The 20,749-nt window shown below is 43.7% G+C and overlaps 1 protein-coding gene across 4 annotated transcripts in view; it reads left to right on the plus strand.

Annotated features, from left to right (window-relative positions):
• Nucleotides 1-20,749, plus strand: part of FLNB (filamin B) — a 71,318-nt gene that overhangs the window by 25,212 nt on the left and 25,357 nt on the right. For all 4 annotated transcript variants that reach the window (XM_058844689.1, XM_058844690.1, XM_058844691.1 and 1 more), the window contains exons 3-24: nt 86-183; nt 1,071-1,218; nt 4,176-4,294; nt 5,015-5,092; nt 5,849-6,011; nt 7,299-7,496; nt 9,180-9,317; nt 10,444-10,570; nt 11,121-11,257; nt 11,629-11,822; nt 12,142-12,255; nt 12,772-12,915; nt 13,268-13,391; nt 13,645-13,805; nt 14,317-14,407; nt 14,645-14,814; nt 16,834-16,951; nt 17,627-17,889; nt 18,504-19,101; nt 19,323-19,496; nt 19,875-20,037; nt 20,410-20,570. In XM_058844689.1, coding sequence (XP_058700672.1) covers nt 86-183; nt 1,071-1,218; nt 4,176-4,294; nt 5,015-5,092; nt 5,849-6,011; nt 7,299-7,496; nt 9,180-9,317; nt 10,444-10,570; nt 11,121-11,257; nt 11,629-11,822; nt 12,142-12,255; nt 12,772-12,915; nt 13,268-13,391; nt 13,645-13,805; nt 14,317-14,407; nt 14,645-14,814; nt 16,834-16,951; nt 17,627-17,889; nt 18,504-19,101; nt 19,323-19,496; nt 19,875-20,037; nt 20,410-20,570 — 3,681 coding nt within the window. The remainder of the gene's footprint in view (nt 1-85; nt 184-1,070; nt 1,219-4,175; nt 4,295-5,014; nt 5,093-5,848; nt 6,012-7,298; nt 7,497-9,179; nt 9,318-10,443; nt 10,571-11,120; nt 11,258-11,628; nt 11,823-12,141; nt 12,256-12,771; nt 12,916-13,267; nt 13,392-13,644; nt 13,806-14,316; nt 14,408-14,644; nt 14,815-16,833; nt 16,952-17,626; nt 17,890-18,503; nt 19,102-19,322; nt 19,497-19,874; nt 20,038-20,409; nt 20,571-20,749) is intronic.

Below are 20,749 nucleotides of genomic sequence, written 5' to 3' on the forward strand. Positions count from 1 at the left end.
GAGGGGATGTGGAGTTTATACTTGGTTTCTTCAGCTAGGGAAGCACCTTGGCAGATAACACACAACAACTGAAATGTGCTTGCAGGTTTGTGCCCTGACTGGGAGACCTGGGACCCGAAGAAGCCTGTGGACAATGCTCGGGAAGCCATGCAGCAGGCGGATGACTGGCTGGGTGTGCCGCAGGTAGGGCCACCAACACATGGGCTGCCTGTGGGGAGCACAGTGGCCAGCTTTGGCTTTGTGACTGGCTGGAGTTTAAATTGATGAAAGCAGGTGAAGCTGCTTGGATGCTTTGAGAAGTTACTGTTAGCTCATGTAGAGTTGCCTGAGAAAGGGTGCACTGTAATGAAACATGCTATTACATTTCAGAGCCCTGGTTATAAGATTTTGTGTAGATGTCTCTGCTGAAGACAGCTGCTGTTGCAGCATGTAGGGTGGGAGGAAAGGGCCTGTGTGATGGTGCCTGATCTGTTAGTCCATGGAGTGAGTTTTGCTGCATTGAATTCCACAGAAGAAAATCTTACTGACTTAGGAAATCACCTGCAATGATAATGTTCAAACAGAGAGCAGTATATTTACAAACTGGATTATTTTCATGCTGATAAAGTTGGACATAATTCCAGAAATCTCTGAAGCAGCTTGTATGGTGGAAGCAGGAGAGGAGACTGGTCACAAGTTTTGGTCTGAAAGCTTTGCGGTTCAGACCTGTAGCATACAGGATTATGAATTACAAACTTTTTCAGTATAGATTATTGCCGTGCCACTTCTCAAGGGGAACATGACTACTGCTGTCTTGCTTTGATACCATTAAGCTGTTTTCAGTCTCCTGTGAACCCCTAAGTAATCACGGCACACAAAGCCCCCGAACCACACTGGGACAATAATGAGCTGCTTGATTTTCTTGCCTGAGATTATAAATCATGTTGTGTGTATCAAAGGGAAAGTAAATGTAAGAAATCCCATTAGCATGTGGGAGTTTTGAAATCTAAGTCTGTGTCATAGTTCTGTTTCTGTGTTGACTTGCGGTAACCAAGCACTGGCACAATATGCTGAATTGCACTGCCTTTCAGGTTATTACCCCTGAAGAAATTATCCACCCTGATGTGGATGAGCACTCTGTGATGACTTACCTGTCCCAGTTCCCCAAAGCCAAGCTGAAACCAGGAGCTCCTTTAAAACCCAAACTGAATCCAAAGAAAGCAAGGGCTTATGGCAGAGGTAAGAACTTGGTGAGCTGAAGCTGCATGGAGCAGTAACTCTTCAGAAAGCTGGGTGGGGTTTTCTGCTTATATTGAACTTCAGACCTACTGTAACTAACTGACTTCAAAGTTTCACTTGTATACTCTTGGTGTGGTGCCTGGTTTCAGAAATACATGGATATAGTCCAAAAGGCACTCCTAGTTCTAACATGTAAATTCCCCAGTCTGAACCTGTTCTGCAAGCTGCCAGCTTCCCATCCACAGCTGGAAGAAGTAGCATGATACGGGGCTAAAACAACCTTGGTGTGGAATTCAGGCCAGCAGTATTGCTGCTGCTGGGTGATAATCTAGCAGTGAATGCTTCTTGTGATGAAGCACTCTGTAAAAGAAGGAAAAAACATCACCTCACTGTCTTTCAGCAGGCTCTGTAGAGACAGTTTTCCATTTCCCAGACTTGATGTATATTAGAGTGGGCTAATTCTAAATTACTTACTTGAGTTGATTGGTAGTGTTGAGTACTTTGCACGTGTACAGAGATGGGTTGGTAGCCCTTGAGACATTAAACAGTGATGAGTCTGTGTTGGAAAGGCTGTATTTACTGTTTGGAAGGACTTATGGCAGAATTTGCTGATTGTCCATAGATGCTTATGCAGCTGTAAATCTATGTAGGCATCCTTATTTTTAACTGACCTTTTAAATTGGTAATTTCTTATAATTATGGATGAGGTTCTATTCTAGATTGGTGCACAGTCACAACTGAATAAGTAATAGATTTTACCTTTAATATGCTTGGTATGTTGGAAGACATCTCTTCAGCATTACACTTGGCTCTCCATTCCATCTTAATATTTTTTATTTTTTTTTTTTTTGCATCTGTGGGCGGCTGTTGGTCCTTCAAGACTTTTAGAATGAGTGCATTTTTTAGAATTGGGTGTACAAGAGTGAAATGGAAAGAAACAAAACTTTCCTGTTTTTTTTCTGTTTTTCTTATTTGCTTGGATTTTTTTAAACATGATTTTCCATTGGGAAAATAGTGGAATGAAGGGACATGGACTTTATTTATGCACTTAGGAGCAGTTGCTGCAGTCAGAGTGGGTTTAGCACCTATCTGACTTGGGATTTACGTCCTTTGTAGGTGCCTTTCACAGCAAACCACAATACACAGACACATTTTTCAGGCCCCAAATGTGTAAATGACTGATCAGCCTGCCTCAATCTGTCAAGTCTGGCTTTAGTCATGTTTTTATTCATTCAAAAACTGGAATTACTTTGTTGTCTGCTTTCATGTGTGTTCTGTTCTGGAGCCATTGTAATGGAAATTACTTTAGAGTGAGTGGCTCTTCTTGAAAGATTGATGTTTTCCTGAAGTTAATTGCCAAAACACAGTCACTAAATGTACTAACTGATAATTCTGTCTGCTAAGATACGTCATAACTAGAAGGTAACTCCAGCAGCAAATGGGCTCAGTCCTCTACTGAGCAGGGTCTTTTGGACAGCTGCAAAACAGGTTTTCATGCTTCCAGAAAAAGATGAGTGCAAAGTGGGTCAGTCTTGGCTCTTTTTATTACTCCTTTTCATGTAAGCTCTTCATAACCTCCCAACAAGAGTCTTAGCTGTAGTACACCACCCTGAGCACTGTGGGGGTTTGTGCCGGGGATAGCCGTGTGTAGAGCTGGGTGAAATGAGCCTGCAGAGGGGATGTACAGAGTTGTGCAGTCATCAGTGGTGCACTAGGAGTTCTCATTTAACCATCCAAAGCAGACTACTGATAAGATAGTATCATCTAGAAGATGACATGTAGGCTAAGAAAGTGGTGTAACTAATGGTGTCCTGGCTGAAGCTGTCTTCAGAGGAGGATAATCAATCCTTCTCCATGTGCTTGCAGAAGGTGGGATACTTAAATACCATATCCTAATGCTTGTGGGATGGACTGGAGAGATACAGAGCAAATTTATACCTAGATTTCAGCTAGATGGTAATCTAGGTCTTAGTTTGAAAGAATGAGTAAGTCAATTGTTAACACCTTATCAGAATGCTCAGATTTCCTAGCAAAAACATGATCTTCCTTGCATTACTCTCAAGTTACTGTTTTCTGAAGATAAAGAAGTTCAGGAATTCTGTTGTTCACAACCACTTCCTCTATAATCCATCAGACTTTGCACTTTCCACTAATTGTGCTATGCTAGTAGTGCCCACAGTTTTATGAATCAGACAAGGAGTAATTGCCTTGGACGGAAGGGTATATGTGTTTGGGCTAGTCTGGAATCAGCAACTTTGGGAAGTTCTTCCACCCACTCAGTCTGACACCACCATGACAGATGTCATGACCTGGGACTGTGTACAGGGAGATGATGAAACCCTGCTGGTAAATGCATGCTGTAGCAGGCCTTGTGCTGGGGAATAAGGAAACTGATTAAAAGTTAAGTGGAAACTGAGTAGTAAGATTTTTATATTGTTTAAAGTAAGTCTTTTACTCTCTGCTCTAGGGTAATGCCTTCACCTAAAGGCTTCCGGAAATTTCTCTCCTGCCTCTCTAGTCACCTGTCCTGTGGTGCAACACACTGAAGCATTTAGATGTGTGAAGCAGAGCAGCTCCTAAAGAGCAGCTAATGCACATATCCCATTTGCTATCAGCATCAGCCCTGCACTTGCCAGCAGCAAGGGTGACCCTCAGTACCTGTCAGGGTAACTTGCTTTCACCTGAATCCAGATAGCAGCTGGGTTCCTGACTTGGTCAGAAATTGTAAGATGAGTTGAGTGCCAGTGATTTAACCAATTTTTTAAAAATGCTTGTATTGTGAGGGAAGGCTTTAGTGTGAGCATCATGCTCTGGGCAGAGGGTAAAGACATGACGTGCAGGAGTCTGGGGAAACTGATTCTGATGGAGAATGGGTTGCAAAGACTTTGGGTAGCCTCCAAACTGTCTTCCTGGTTTTGTGGCAGCAGCTAATCTGCTGTTCTGTATCCGTCTCACAGGGATTGAGCCTCATGGGAACATGGTGAAGCAGCCTGCCATCTTCACAGTGGACACTATCAGTGCTGGGCAGGGTGACCTGATGGTCTTCATAGAAGATCCAGAAGGCAACAGAGAGGAGGTATGTACGTTAAGTGTCTTGTATGGAAAAGTCAAATTGGTCTGAATGCTGTAGTTTTTTGCAGTACCCTTCATCTTTCACAAGTGAGTTCTTAAGAAATAAGTAATCTAAAAAGAAATTGCAACATACCGTTTATCTGAAGTGTAAGAAGCCTTAAGCTTTTCTTCATAATTGCCTTGAAAAAAAGTCACTACCTGCAGCTAAGCAACTCCAGCGTCCAGTAGTTGCAGTACTGGCCAAGTACACTCTGACCTGTTTTTAGATAACATACATCACTAAATCACTGTCTGCATTTACTCATTCTGCAAGAATGGCTAAAGCAACTATTTAGATGCCATGAATCATTTTGAGTTAAAATGCTGGTTTTAATGTTTATAGAAACTTCTTATCCAAGTGTTCCACTTGATCATGTTACAACATTCCAGAAAAATACAGCTGTACATTGGACTTACTGTCTCCTCATTTTTGGCCTGCCTCAACAGAGCAATTAACAGCAAAGGAAAGGGCTGGGGTGGGGAGAAAGTGGCTTGCTTCCTCTCTTGTCAAGACAAAACCAATGGGATGTTTTTCCATGTGGGAAGAGGGGGATAGCAAGGATCCCTGCTCTTACAGCAACAAGTGTCTAACATTGCTGACTCTGGAAATAGATTGCAGTATCAGAAAAGAGTTCAGCTGGCGTGCATAGGCACAGCTTGAGGATGGATGTGTTTTCTCTCCTAGGCGAAGATAACGCCGTCCAGTGACAAAAACAAGACCTACTCAGTACAGTATGTTCCAAGGGTTACTGGACCTCACAAGGTGCGTTTTGCGTCAATAACCAGTATTCTCTTGCTAGACACACTGCTCTACAGGTTGTTAACATGAACCCCTGAGGGCTCACTGATGGGTAAAGAGTCACCCCAGGCATCCTGAAGAAAATTTAAATTGATGAGGTCTTAGTTCTCCATCTGGCTTTTGGACTGCTCTCTTCTCAAGGGGGAAAGAAGTGTGTGTTGGGAGAAAGTGCGTTTGTGTTTGGGTATCAAGTGCTACAGCTGAGCCACTTTGTGCAACTCACAAGGCCGGTTTTGTGGGTTGTCATGAAAACAACAGATGTTTCTAGAAGGTCTCTGCTGGTGGTACTGTATACTGTAGGGATTTTGCAGACAAGGATTCCCTACCTTTGTCCCTGGATGCCCATAGATGTAGGTTTATAATGGGTGATCATGTTGTTCGACACTTCCTAGGATTGCTGGTCCCCACAGCCAGCCTGAAAAGATAAAATGCGACTCTGCTCTCACTTTATTGCTGGATGGAGATCCACCTTATATTGGCACATCCTGATTCAAGCTTCCATGCTGGTGTGCCTGACTCTGTAATCAATAGAACTTTAAGAAGGTGGCCAGCAGTTAGCATGGATATGATGAGGGTTGTGGGATGAATGGTCCCTCACCTCTGAGGGAAATAGTCTTTGTCTTATAAATGCACCTGCTTGACCCTGCGCTTGGCTTTATAGTGGTGGTCCGAGCTCTGCTTCTGCCAGGGGGGCTCTAAGCTGATGCTGTCTGTCTCTAGGTTTCAGTCCTGTTTGCTGGGCAGCACATCTCGAAGAGCCCGTTTGAAGTGAATGTTGACAAAGCCCAGGGAGATGCAAGTAAAGTGACAGCAAAGGGACCAGGACTGGAGGCAGCAGGGAACATTGCCAATAAGCCTACCTACTTTGACCTCTACACAGCAGGTAAGCAGGATGAGTGATGATGTAAATCCTGCAGTTTCCTCAAATGTGAGAAACTAAGGCCTCAGAAATAAAAATGCTGAAAAGTGGATGAGGATTTGCTGCCCCGTCAAACTCATAGGTGAAATAACAGCCAGGCTGCTCAGAAGGCTTCAGCTGTGTATGAAGTATTTGAAGTGCAGAGCTGAGCTGGGGCAAGAGGGTGCAAAGCCTGACCCAGAAATTTGCCATGAATTTGCTGGATGGCAGCAGTCAAGTTCCTGGCTGGTTTCTTTTCCTGACTCATTTTAAACAGGAATGTGACATGTTGAACATAAATGTAAAGGATAAACTGTGAGCAAGCTGCAAACACATAGTGTGTTCTATATTTAGCTCTACAGAAAGAACCTGCTGCAGTGCTACTTACTTTGAGTTCATACTTCAATGATGAACTGGTTTCAACCTCTGTTGTAATTATTAGAGGGCTACTATCTTCATTAGGGCATCTCCATCACATTATTTGTTACCTGCTATTAGGCCAATGCTGTAGCCTAGAGGAATGAGTCAAATAAGATGCTACAAATGTTAATTCATTTAGAACAATGTGAAACTACTTAGGGCAGTTACTTGTAGCATTTAAACACCAAAATATGCTGAGTAGCATATTTGAAATTTCATTCTGCCTGAGGGAGCTTAGGAATAAAATTAAATGTGGTTATAGTGAGGGAATTATTAGTTCAGCCTCTAATTGGGAGAGGGAGTGGTCTGAATCATGTAAAGACAGGTCTGGCCTCTGAAAGTGTATAGAAAACTGTTTTTGTTGTATGATGAGTTGAATAAGATGTGAGAGAAGCAGGTGTCTGAACAAAAGTGAATACATATAGTCCAGCAGAGAGGATCCTTGTCAGACCAGCATTCATTTGTTCAATCTCTTAATCTAAACCACTTCAAAGCTGGAGAGATGGAACTGACTGGTAAAGCTGTGGGCTGATCTGCGATAGAGGTGCCACAGGATGGTATCCATAGGGTAACCAGGCTGTATGTATATTCACTACTGTGTTGTGAAATCCTGTGGCTAGAGCAACAGAGCAGAGCCCTGTCAGTTTGACTTCATGGAATGCCGCCATACTGTCTTGGCCATTCCCTGCTCAAATGTTTGACTGCTATCAGCAAAAGCTGAATGCAGAGGCTGTGCCTAGAATTGGCAGCAGAAGATGGCTGGCTGAGCCCAGACAGCTGGTGGTAGTCTGAAACAAGGTGCCTGGTGCTGGTGGAGAAGCCAAGGCTCAGCTGGGCTTGTTTCCTTTGCAGGTGCTGGTGTGGGTGATGTGATTGTGGAAGTGGAGGATCCTCAGGGGAGAAGCCTTGCTGAAGTTGCTGTGGAAGACAAAGGCAATCAAGTCTACCGTTGCACCTATAAACCTGTTCAAGCTGGTCCTCACATTGTCAAAGTGACTTTTGCTGGGGAGGCAATTCCCAAAACTCCTTGCACTGTGCTCATTGGAGAGGGTATGTTTTTTGAAAATGCATATAAATGTAGATGGCCACTTTTCTCCTTGGATGTGATCACAGAATATGCTTGGATCATGCCTTTTATATTCTCTGTTCCTTTCAACATCTTGGTCCTGTTTCAGTGGGTCACCTGAGTACTCTCAGGGTAAAACAGTGCTCTCTAACAGTAATATGGCTTTTGTTGCTAGTTTCCTTTCTGCCTAGACTTACAAATGTTAAGCTGCCCTTTGAATTTTTTTTGAGTAATTTATGCAGCTATGCAGTGTCTTGCTGTTTTCCACCCTTGTTCCTCAAATGACTATATTTACTGTTTTCCTCCTTAACGGACACCTAATTTGCTTTCTGTTCCATCCTTACGTGCTCCTATGCTTTTAGATCTCTGCTCATCTCTCCTGAGCTACCCTCCATTTGTGGAATTTTGGACTTCACTGCTAATGGCTTCATAGTTGGTAAGAGGTGTGCAGGATGCTCCGTCATGTTTGCTTTTGTAAGCTTCTAGCCTGCAGCTTGTCCCAGCCAAAAGGATTTTTGGTTTTGTTGGGGTTGGGGAGGAAAGTTGCAAGTGAACTGAAGCTTTGTGTGACCCAGTCAGTGAAACTGGCTTAACCACAAGCTGCCTGACGCAGCTGTGTAAGTGCTCTGCAAGCTGTTCCCACTCCACGTCAGCCATGCTCCTGTGTGTCCCCACTGAGCTTTCAGAGCTGGCAGATGGCACACAATCCCTGCTCACACCATCCAGTGTAGGACAACGATGTTGGCTGCTGCAGGGGTGAGGGGAAAACCTGTAAGCTGTTGTATAATGAGCGAAAATGTAACAAGCTGCTTGGCAGACTTGTGCTTCTGCTGTGAGCACGGTGTGCTTGGGGAAAATGCGTGTTCAGTTTACAGTGCTGGGAAGTTGTGGTTGTTTGTAAGTCTCTTCAAACCTCCCAGGTTTCTGGTGTTGAAAACCTTATGACAGCTGGGATTGTGTAATGAAAACTATTCCTAAGTGTGTGTAATTTCTGTAGCCACTCTGCAGGCCCAGAGAAGTGCTTGCAGTAAAGAGGCCAAGATAAGCCTAAGCCATGTGTAACCCTCCTGCCCCACCCTGCTTCAGTCTGCAGAAGGCTTGGTGACTTTGCTTCTGTGAAAGTGTGAACTGTGACAAGCAAGGGGGATTTGATGCGGCATCTTTTAACAAAGCATAGGCAAAACTCAGCTTTGTTAATAGCAGTTATCCCTGTCATGTGCTTCTGAAAGACCAGCAGAATAATACTGTTCACTGGGGCTTATCTGCAAAAAGGACCCTTCACCCCACACTGCAGTGGGCCTCAACGCGAAAGGCGTCAGGAAGGTTGTGTCTGTGGTAAATAATCTCTATGTGATAGCTGTGGAAAAGTCTTGTATTGATAACTGGCATTGAATTGGAAAGCAGCAGGGCTTCAGTGTTTGCAGTCATTCTATGAAATGGTCTTGGAAGGGGTCAGTGTTGCCTGGCTGCACTATTGCCTAAAAGCTGGGGGGCATAGACAGCAGCTGGGCAGACTCCTGTCTGTCTGCCTTAATGCTATAACCTTGTGTTAAAAGCTAAGCTGTGGTTGCCCTGAGTCAACATTAAACTAAAGGTTGTCCCAGGCTGGCTAGGCTGCCTGTATGTTGAGATCAGAGACAGTAGTAATGCCTGAAGTTGCCTTGCAGCCTGCAACCCCAACGCCTGTCGTGCCACTGGTCGAGGTCTGCAGCCCAAGGGCGTCCGTATCAGGGAGACGGCCGACTTCAAGGTTGATACAAGAGCAGCAGGGAGCGGAGATCTTGGAGTGACTATAAAGGGACCAAGTGAGTGCTGGGGTGAATCTGTGCTGTGCATGTGTTTTAGAGAAGGGGGAGGAGCAGAGCTTGGGAAAAAGAATAGCAGGAAGGAGATGGTGTCCTGATGGAACTGATGGGATCTGTATAAAAAGCCATATTTCAGAAGGCTTTATTGGTACTTGGTGTCTATTGGGGAGGTTTTGATCTGCAGGGCTGGGTAAGATTATATCTGGTTTTAGTTCTTTCCATTTTAATGCATCGGTTAGCAAAACTGAGGAAACCCGTGTATCTGCCTGCTGTGGCCTCTAAGCTTTATGGGTACACATTGCATCTTCATCCAGGCTGTGGAAGCAAGTCACACTCCAGGGTCTGGCAAGATGGAAATCCTTTTCTCATAAAGCTGGGAATGGCTCAGAGCAGTATTCCTGGTGGCACTAGCTGCTTGGGCACACAAGCAGAGGAGGAAAGTGTAACCCAAGCTGACAGAGACCATCTGTGAGGATCCATCCCCAGATCCCTTGGTCCTGAGCTCTGCATGTGGCTCTCTGCCTGGCAGGCTGTGGGAGGAAGGGAGCTGGCTGCCAGCAGCAGTCCCTGTGTGGTACTCTGAGCCCGCCACCTCCCCCCACCTGGAGCAGTATTCAAAGGTGCATTGTATTGCCTTCACCTCCTCCACACACACAGAGCTCTGACTGTGTGGCTTCATGAGGCTGGGGGGAAAAAAAGCAACAGGCGTATCAATGTAAATTTTAGCGTATTAAGCTTTTCTTCCTAAATTCTTCATCTCGAAGAAAATGAAAAGTAGGCATTCCCTGCATACTTGTGGTTACAAAGTCTGACAAATGTTAAGCTTTTTTGTTTTAACATATGACACGCATCATACTGCAGACTAAGAAAATAAAACACAAGGGAACTTATTAAGTCTGGTAACCTAAAATACTTTCTGCTGTATTTCTTCTGGAAGTGTTTGCTGTCTTTGTCCTAGAGGGCAGCTAGAACTAACTTCCTTATAACCTGACCTTTTTTTTTTTTTCCTGGTGGAAGAAATTTATTCTTGCTAGCTAAAATAAATACTAGAAAACATGAACTTGTCTGAGTAATTGAAAGCAGGATGGAAACTGTTAAGTTCAATGCTGAACTGATCTTTCAACAGAGGGCTTGGAGGAGTTGGTGAAACAAAAAGGCTTTATGGATGGTATATATGCATTTGAATATTATCCAGCCACACCAGGGAAGTACGTTGTCACAATTACATGGGGTGGGCAAAACATCCCAAAAAGGTGAGTCAAAAGTAGCTTTTTGGGCATTTTTGTATCCTTCAGTGGGTTTTGTAGTTGATGGGCTTTTAAATTTTTAAAACTGATTTTTGAAGAAGCACTGGGGAGACAAGTTAGTGGCAAATTGTTGTACCATTTTACTTTTAACAGATTGTTTTCTGGCTGCAGCAACTTGACAAAACTCTGAGGGGTGATTTGCATCAGTCTTTCTAATGCAAAATCATGAATAAAAAAACCTTATAAAATGTGGTGGATCATGCAGCTTGAACTTTGCTGTAAGATTTTGAAGGGATCTATTACTTCAGTGTCCACAGCTATAGCAAGCAGAGCAAGTATTTGACACTCAGGATTTGTGGTAGAAGATGTAAGCATGTGATGGGTTGGATGACCTCTGCTAGAAAGACACTGCTGGGCACTGTGCCACCACATGGTAGCATCTATTACTTTGGAAAATCCAATGTAAAGCCTCATTAAAATATCTGGGGGAAAACATAGATTCTGTATTTGTCACCGTTTCTAATACCATTTCTAATGCTTTGTTTTTCTCTGGTAGTCCCTTTGAAGTTCAGGTGGGTCATGAAGCAGGTCCTCAGAAAGTGCGAGCCTGGGGGCCAGGACTGCATGAGGGAGTTGTGGGCAAGTCAGCCGACTTTGTGGTCGAGTCCATTGGCACAGAAGTTGGCTCTCTTGGTACGTTACTTGATTTAGTTTCTCTGAAATATTTGTATCTTGCAATGCTAGCAGCAAACTCATGAGGAACAATAGGTTTCCCAACATTAAAAAAAACATGTCTGTAGGACGTTGCGGTCTAAACAGAAACATCAGAGTATGAAAGGCAAGTCCTAGAGACAGGAGTGTGTGTGATAGAGTGTTAATCTGTGGTTTTGTGGGATGAGATGCAGAAGGGAATGATGGATGATGGATTATCTCTTATATTACTGAAAGGGGGTGACTGAGAGATCAGGCATGGTTATGGCTAACAAAAAGCTATTTGTGGAAGTGGTGTTAAATTAGTGGCCACCACAAACCTAACATGAGGAACCTACTTGTTCCTTTTTCAGGCTTTGCAATAGAAGGCCCTTCTCAGGCTAAAATTGAGTGTGATGACAAGAATGATGGCTCATGTGATGTGAAATATTGGCCCAAAGAGCCTGGTGAATATGCTGTGCATATCATGTGCGATGATGAGGACATAAAAGACAGCCCTTACATGGCCTTCATTCGACCGGCTTCAGGAGACTTCAACGCGGATAAGGTGAGGCATAGGAGTTCACCCATGGCATAGCATGTCTTTGATGTAACTACAGCAGAGATGTTTCTAAAGGATTCTGGTAGTAGACTCTTAAGCTGCCTCTGCTTAAAGCACTGAATTTGCTGAGATATTACCCAGCCAGATATTCCCCAGCTTTTTCTAATAACACTGTTGTGGTTTTGATTTAATGTAATGAAAACTTGCTGAAGTAGTATTGCATGCTTCATGGGGTTTGTGGAGGGGGCAGGTCTTCATACATAAATCACTTAGTTTTGTTTTGCTCTCTGAACTGCAAGCTAATACTCTTGAGGTGCTCTTATAGGTGAAGGCTTATGGCCCGGGCTTGGAGAGGACTGGCTGTATAGTGAACAATCCTGCTGAGTTCACAGTTGAAACGAAGGATGCTGGGAAAGCACCTCTGAAGATGTATGCACAGGTAAAAACCCAAAGGCAGCTGTGTGAAACTGCAGCAAAAGGGCTTTAATACTGTTTAGAAAAATGCCTTAAGTATTTCTACTCACACACCACTTAATTCTGGGCATGTGTAATTCAGTCAAAGCTCTGTGCTTTGATCTGTGTAATGTAGTCAGGCAACAACCGAAGACACAGTGACTGCTCTGAAGTGTATGAAGTACATGGCTTTGCTTCCTTACTTGGAAGGAAAAGTAAGCAAAGTAAGGTGTAATTTCCTTGAGTTGTCATTTGGAAGCACTGAAGTGTCTCTGAGCCTGTGAATTTACTATATGTTGTAGGATGGTGTATGAATGAGCAAGTGTTAGATGAGGAAGACTTACAGCGGTGTAAATTGCACGTTTCTTCAGTATTTCTGAACTGCAGTTGTGGGGAAAAAAACCCCAAAAACCTGACATATTTTGGAACAGTCTAGGGCTGTTCAAACTATGCAAACATTTTTGAAGTAACTGAACCTTCTGCTTGTATTAATGCTTTTTAGGATGGAGAAGGAAACCCTATTGATATCCAGATAAAGAGCAAGCCTGATGGTGTGTTTGCCTGCTCCTATGTGCCAGTTAAACCAATCAAACATACAATCTCTGTTGTCTGGGGAGGAGCCAATGTGCCCAATAGTCCATTTAGGGTAAGTACAGATATGAGTAGTTCTTAGTTCTAGCCAAATAGGACTGTAGTGCTCACAACTACTTGTGAGTACAACTGGGATCATAAAACCCTTCTGTGAACTTCAAAGAGGTGTGTTCTGCTCCATTTTTTTTTAATTTTTTTAATTTATCCACTTGTATGAATCTTTCTGTTTTTACAAGCTCACTTGGTGTTTTACAAGCTCTCCTATCAGTCCAGCAGCATCCTGGGAGATTTGGGGACATTAATTTGCATCTGTTATCCTGTAGCTCCTCTCCAAGCAATGCTCTGACTTGGTTGTGATCTCAATTTTAACAGAGATGTACGATTCTGACCCGTGTGAGTTTGTGTAGGTCCTTATAGGTCAAGGGAGTCATCCTCAGAAAGTCAAAGTGTTTGGACCTGGCGTGGAGAGAACTGGCCTGAAAGCAAGTGAGCCGACCCACTTCACTGTGGACTGCACAGATGCAGGAGAAGGTAAAAGCAGGCTGGGCTGTTCTGTAGTATGAGAATCACAGGTCATGCAAGGAGAGAATTATATACTCTTCCATGCTGATTTTGCGTATTTAGTGGAAAAACCTTGGGAAGCAGAACATTGCAGTGAATTGTGATCTGATCTGTTACATTAGTTAACACGGTGACTCAGCTAGAAATGGGAATGGTCTGGCTGTTTGGCTGGCAATGTCTGTGCTGTCCACTAGCAAGCAAAACCTCCACTTGCTTTTCCTAGGTGATGTCAGTGTTGGAATTAAGTGTGATGCTCGTGTGGTCAGCAGTGAGGAAGAGGACATAGATTTTGACATCATCCACAATGCTAATGATACATTCACAGTGAAATACTCGCCACCTGCCGCCGGGCGCTACACTATTAAAGTGCTTTTTGCAGGAGAGGTTTGTAATCTTCATTTTGCAGCCTGATATTTCTTTGCTCACCATGCATTTGCCAGTTCACATCTGGCTCTTTCCACATCAGCTCACATGCACTTGGTTTGGTCACTGTTTCTGTTACAGTGTGAAAAATGGAAACTTCCTTTGTAATACTTGCATGTATGCAAGTGAGAGGAGTTGGTCAGGGACACTGAAGTTTGTGTAATATGTTGGATTGGCATAATGAGTGTGGTCTCCATGGTGGGGCAAGGCTGCCTTCTAAAAAAGCCTAAGTGACTTTTCAAGGAAAACAGCGGAAAAAGCTTTTCTTAAAAATGAAAAACAGAGGGACAAACTTCCAGCTGTTAACTTTGCCCTATATTTTGAATTTTAGTACTCAGTAAGGCAATGTTTAAGTGAGGTGAAATTTTACTCAAGATGCTGGAATTAAGAGTAGAATTATCTTAAAATTAGTATCTGTTTAATTTTGACTAGTGAAGAGTGAGTTATTTTTGGAGTTCTGTTTCTGTTGCAGGAAATTCCTGCCAGCCCATTCAGAGTTAAAGTGGACCCCTCCCACGATGCCAGCAAAGTGAAAGCTGAGGGACCTGGCCTGAACAAAACTGGTGAGAGCTGGGTTCATGTCGTGTGACCAGTACTGGATCATGAGGAGCTGTTGCAGGATGGTCACAGCCTGTCTCAGCATTGCTGGGATGCAGCAGCAGGGTGGGGTGTCAGGCAGTTGGAAACAATGCCTTTCCCTTGGCATTTTGCTTGACTGGGCTTTATTGGTACTGAATGCTTCTTGAGAAGAGTTTCTGTGTGTGAGCCATGTGTAAATTAGAATTAACGTTTTTCTTCAGGTGTGGAAAATGGCAAACCAACACACTTCACTGTGTTCACCAAAGGAGCTGGAAAAGCACCACTGGATGTTCAGTTCAGCAGCTCGATGCCAGGAGAGGCAGTGATGGATCTGGATATCATTGACAACTATGACTATTCCCACACTATTAGGTACACGCCCATACAGCAGGTAGGTCTGACTCGTGTAGCGGTACAAGAGTGAACAACTCATGTTGCTGTAGTGCAGGGGCCTCCCTCCCTAGTACCTGTGCACAGAGGGAATAGCAGAAAAAACTTGCCAGGGTATCCTAGTCCCCAGGATCCCAAACACCTGCAGTACAATGGGAGTTGGAAAGCAGTAATGCAGTTTTTCTGGTGTAGTTATTGATAGCTTGCCACTGCTTTCTTTTCTATGGCGGAGGGAGATACTGACACAGCAGCACACAGCTCACATCGTCATTCCATACCTTATCAATTGAAGAAGAGAGGTGGCAAACCTTCCCAGACTTTACAATAGAGCTGACTGCTGCCCCAACTGCCAGAGTCCTGCAGGTTGGGATTGTGGCAAGTGGCTGGTGTCAAAGGAGATGGAGTGCAGGGACAAAAAGAAGAGTTTGGGTAATGCTGCACTAGTTCCCAGTAGGCAAGTGATGAAGTTGGTGCCTTTCTAGCAGCACCATGAAAGAGCTGAAAGTGGAAGCTCCTAGTAACTAGAAGTATGTTTCCTTATGCTGTACTTGTATGTTTGTAAAGGGCCACTAAACACCAGAATGCACAAATCTCATATTTTTGAGGACATAGGTTCTCTGGTGCTGAGATTATAGTGTTTTGCTGCTCTTGTTCTCCTGAACAACCAAATGTGCTACTAGGTCATCTGCCCCAGCTTCCTTGAATGAAGCTATATAAGAGTGAACTGATAAAGAATACTGCAGTATTATTTAGCTGATAATGCTTGTTCAGAATTCTTGGAAGCACCATAGAGCTAGCATTTGTTTTTTGATAAAGCATTTGCATGATCTCAGGATGTGGCTGGTGTGCCTGTTTGGAAAGGCTTTGGCTTGTTTAGTCAGGGTTAGTATGCAGAACGGAGCACTCCTCTGTATTCTGTGCGTTCATGATCAGTACCAGACTGCTGTGTTTCACCTGCAAATCACTGATGAAACAAGCCAGGCTGCTCAAACCAGGTTTTCCACTTGTGTCTTCCATCTGGAGAAGTACCATGGTTCATGGAAGGGCTGTAGGCTTACAGGAGATGCTTGCAAATAGCAGTGGCAGGAGAGCAATGGTTAAAAAGAGATGAAAATAGACTGCTCAGTAATTAGAGTAGCCTCATTGTCCCTCCATGCTGTGAGCACATAGGTCTTTCCTGAACCCTGTTCTTCTCAGGTTCCTAAGCAGTAGCTTGTGAATGGGACTGTGAACTCTTCAGAGCAGGGGAGGGATGGAGTAGGTAGTTAAATTCCTGAGGGGCAGCGTCAGTCACAGAGCAGCCTTGGTTTAATGCTGTTTATTTGGCCTTATCTATCTCGTGGTGTTGCTACAGCTACCCGTGTGTATGTTTTCTAGAAACAACCAAAAATAATCATGGAAAGCTATTCACTAGCTTGCATGAAACATCCATGATTATTTCATTTTTGGGCAAAACTGGCCAAGAATGAAAAGTAAGCAAACAGTGAATATAGCTAAAATATGGACTGCGGTAGGAGAGAATAAAAGGAACACACATCATGGGCTGGAGCTTGCTGTGGCTGTGCAGCATTCCAGCCAAAATACACAAGAGCATTAATCTTTCTGACTTGTAGAGCTTAAGCCCCTGGTATTTCAGATGCTGTAATAATATGGCCTCTTAGCTTTGGCCTCTCCATGTGGTGGAAGGGGATACCTGGTCTGGAGCAGTGGGACATTCATTCAGCTGTCGGGTCTGAGCTCTGGGAGGGTGGGAGCCAGCCTGAGCTGGAGGCTTTGCCAGGCAGCTTGAATATAGTCTAATAAAGGTTGGAAAGAACTGTCTTTTTTGCTCTTCCTGTATTAAATAAAAACCATTTAGTACTTAGAAGGAAGGGCTGCAGTGGTGTGAAAGCTTTAGTGTCCATAAAGCAGTAAGCTTGGCTGTGGCCAGATAGTAGAGGTAAGTTGATATGTACTGCTTGTGTGTTGGTGTGTCTGTGCAAAGTGAGGAACTGAGCTAACATGCAAATTCTCCAACTAGGGTCCAATGAAGGTTTTGGTAACTTATGGTGGTGATCCTATCCCTAAAAGCCCTTTCACGGTGGGCGTTGCTGCTCCTCTAGACCTAAGCAAAGTTAGAGTCAATGGACTCGAAAACAGTAAGTACCCATGGGCTGGAAGCTTCTGAAGGGTCTCTGGAGTCTGGGTGATAGCCAACATGTCCTGCTGGAACAGGAGCAGGCAAAACAATCTCCTTTTTAGCTGACCACACTTATTTAGAGGGTCCTCTTGAGGACTGAATTTCAATTTAGATTTCCTTTTTTTTTTTTTTTTTCCTTTCTTGCTAAGATTACATAGTAATGTGGAGAAAATGTGTTTGAGGTTTGGTCCTTTGTGGTGAGCAGAGCTGGAGGCTTCACCAGGCTGAGCACTCACTGATGAAATCTGTTTCCCTGAGGGATAGACAGCTATTCAAATGCATGAAACTGTTAAAATGCACAGTGTCATTCATACAATCTTTTTGTTATCTGAAAGTGGAAGAATTTAAGGCTGTGAAATAGTGTGTCTTTCCTGAAATGAGCCTCTGATACTATCAGATCACACCTTACAGGCTTATTTTCCCCTGTAGCTTTGTAGTGTCAATTAACCAAAGCATTTGTTTTGGGGGTTTTGTTTTGTTTCGGATTTTTTGGGGTTTTTTGTTTGTTTGGCTTGGGGGGGTTGGAGGAATGCAGACTGGGCAGGGCTCTGCCAGTACCTGCTCTCTCAGTGATGTGTGCATGGGGACTGCTGTCTGATGTTAAGTAATGTAATATGGATTTTGTCTTCTTCAGGAGTGGAAGTAGGGAAGGATCAGGAATTTGTAATCGATACCAAAGGAGCTGGTGGGCAAGGTAAACTGGAGGTTAATATTTCCAGTCCTATGAGGAAAGCTGTGCCATGTCTTGTGGAACCAGTTCTGGGTAAGGAGTGCAGCACTGCAAAATACATTCCACGGGAAGAAGGACTGTATGTGGTGGATGTGAGTTATGATGGCAACCCAATCCCAGGGAGCCCCTACACTGTGGAGGCCACATTACCTCCAGACCCCTCCAAGGTAAGTGAACAGTATAGGGCTGTAAGAGCAACGGATACCTGAAAATTGAATTGTGGGCTATTGCATGAGATTTGGCTTGGTCTTGGCCAAAACATACCGAGGAACATGTTTACTCAGAGTGCTCAGTTATTCCTTTTGCAGCCTCCATGACTTGTAGAATTCATTCCTATAACACTGTATTTGAAAAAAAAAATTAAATTGAACTAATCAAAAATATGGCAAGCATCCTGCATAGTGTGGCAAATTCAAGCATTGCTCCTAATTTAATAGAAGTCTGTCTGATAAGCATCTCTGATGTATTTTTTTTTCCCTATGGAAATATATTTAAAGAAAAACGTGTAGTCATCAAATATTTTAAAATTTGTACCTTTCAGTTCCCATGGCTATGTAAAAACAGCTACGGTGAGATTATAGATATCCTTGCCTAGAAACATCTTTGGAGGATAAGTACCAGCTTTACAGTAAAAATGGGCTGAGTGTCAAAGGAGACAGTGGCTTCTGTGTATTTTTAAGAGCCTGTTAATCAAATCCAACATACAAGCAAGTCTAACTAGGAAGTCTTCTGGCAATAATATGGAAAAGGACATTTAACTCAACTGCATAATCTCTTTTAGGTGAAAGCTCATGGTCCAGGTCTTCGAGGGGGTCTTGTTGGAAAACCAGCCCAATTTACAATAGATACCAAAGGGGCAGGAACTGGAGGTTTGGGTTTGACAGTAGAAGGCCCGTGTGAAGCTAAAATTGAATGTTCGGATAACGGCGATGGAACCTGCTCTGTCTCCTACCTGCCTACGAAGCCTGGAGAGTATTTTGTAAACATCCTCTTTGAAGAAGTTCACATTCCTGGTTCACCCTTTAAGGCAGATATAGAAATGCCATTTGATGTCTCTAAAGTCATTGCTACAGGCCCAGGTCTGGAGCGTGGTAAAGTAGGCGAGGCAGGGCTGCTGAATGTCGACTGCACAGAAGCTGGTCCTGGGGACCTGCGGGTGGACATGGTGTCAGATACTGGTTCCAAAGCCGAGGTCCAGATCGATGATAACAAAGACGGGACCTATGTCGTTACCTATGTGCCACTCCTAGCTGGCATGTACACCATCAAGATGAGATATGGAGGAGAGCAGGTGCCTAAGTTCCCAGCCCGGGTCAAAGTGGAGCCAGCTGTGGACACAAGCAGAGTTAAAGTGTTTGGGCCAGGAGTCGAAGGAAAAGGTGAGACTAACTGCTGTTATCAGAATCTGTAGGACTTGCAGTCCTTTCTGAGTATTTTGAGTGTTGAAAGTTTTAAAAGCCTTGTGTGTTTCCGTGGTGATCCTTGGACAGACAGGAGTCTCATGTTCCCAAACAAGTTGTTTGTCATGCTGCTTCACCAAATGTTTTGTTGTTGGAATATATGCACTTCTTGAAGTGACTCTTCAAAATATTTCCTGTAGATGTCTTCCGAGAAGCTACAACTGAGTTCACTGTGGATGCTCGACCTCTAACAAAGGCTGGTGGTGACCACATTAGGACACAGATCACGAGCCCATCTGGCTCCCCCACAGACTGTCTCATCCAAGACAACGCTGATGGAACATATTCAGTGGAGTACACACCATTTGAAAAGGGTAACCCCGGGGCTTGTTTTCTTTTGCTTGAAAGGGAAAAACCAAGAGCAAGCAGCTCTTCTGCCACTTTCATTTGGCAAACCTCCGAGGTCTGCCAGTAACTTCTTGGCATCTTTGCAAGAGGTCTGCCAGTAGAGGAGCTAATTCTGCAGGAAGTAGCAGAATTTTAACTTGAAGAACTGACTTTTACGGTAACTTGTCTTCAGAAGAGCAGTGTGTAGATGGAATCTTAGTTACAAAATACTAGTGAAGTCTTGTGAAATGTAGCAGGAAACTCTTGCCCATATACTGACATTTAAGTCTGTAGCATCTTGTAGAATCATGTTAAGTGAAGCGCATATTTAGGGAATTTAGGAGATGTTTCCCTCTTCTTAACAGGTCCGCACACAGTCAGCGTGACGTATGATGGTGTGCCTGTGCCAAATAGTCCCTTCAGAGTGAATGTTGCAGAGGGCTGCCATCCATCACGTGTGAAGGCACAAGGACCTGGACTTACAGAAGCTTTCACAAATCAGCCAAATGCCTTTTCGGTTGTCACCAGGTGATGAGGCCTGTTCGATCTTGAAGGAATATCTGAGGGGGGAAGGAGAGTGTGGTGTGTGCAATGTAGAATGCTGAACTCAGTACAGATATTTATAAAAAGGTCAAGCTGTGTCCAGCTGATGACTGTCTATTCATCTACTCTGCTCTGCAAACATTTGACATTAGGGATTGATAATTACTGAGGAGAAAATTCTAGGGAAATTTGAGTGAGGTAGTGCTGAACAGCTTTGCATGCCAGCACATGCTGAAGGCTGAACATCGGAAGTCAGAATACCACATTTTTAAAAACTATGAAAATCAGAGCATGTGAAGGCTACAAAGCTGCTTTGGAAACAGATGACTCTTAACAGTGTGTGTTTCTGTCTTGCAGAGGGGCAGGAATTGGTGGCCTTGGAATAACTGTTGAAGGACCTTCAGAATCTAAAATTAGCTGTAAAGATAACAAAGATGGGAGCTGCAGTGCCGAGTATGTTCCTTACGTTCCAGGAGATTACGATGTTAACATCACGTATGGGGGAGAGCATATTCCTGGTAAGAGCTTTTTCTCAGTGGATTTCACAAGAGGGAAGAAGTCAAACTATGGACTCAGATTTCTCAGTTGGCTGCATCTCCCTTGTGCTGTAGGATGTTGATGTGATTTTCCTCAGAATTCAGGCAGAAATGGCAGTGGCATTTTCTCAAATGGGTATAGATGAGTGGGACAGGAAAAG

This window comes from Poecile atricapillus, chromosome 9, assembly GCF_030490865.1.
Source record: "Poecile atricapillus isolate bPoeAtr1 chromosome 9, bPoeAtr1.hap1, whole genome shotgun sequence".
Lineage (NCBI taxonomy): Eukaryota > Metazoa > Chordata > Aves > Passeriformes > Paridae > Poecile > Poecile atricapillus.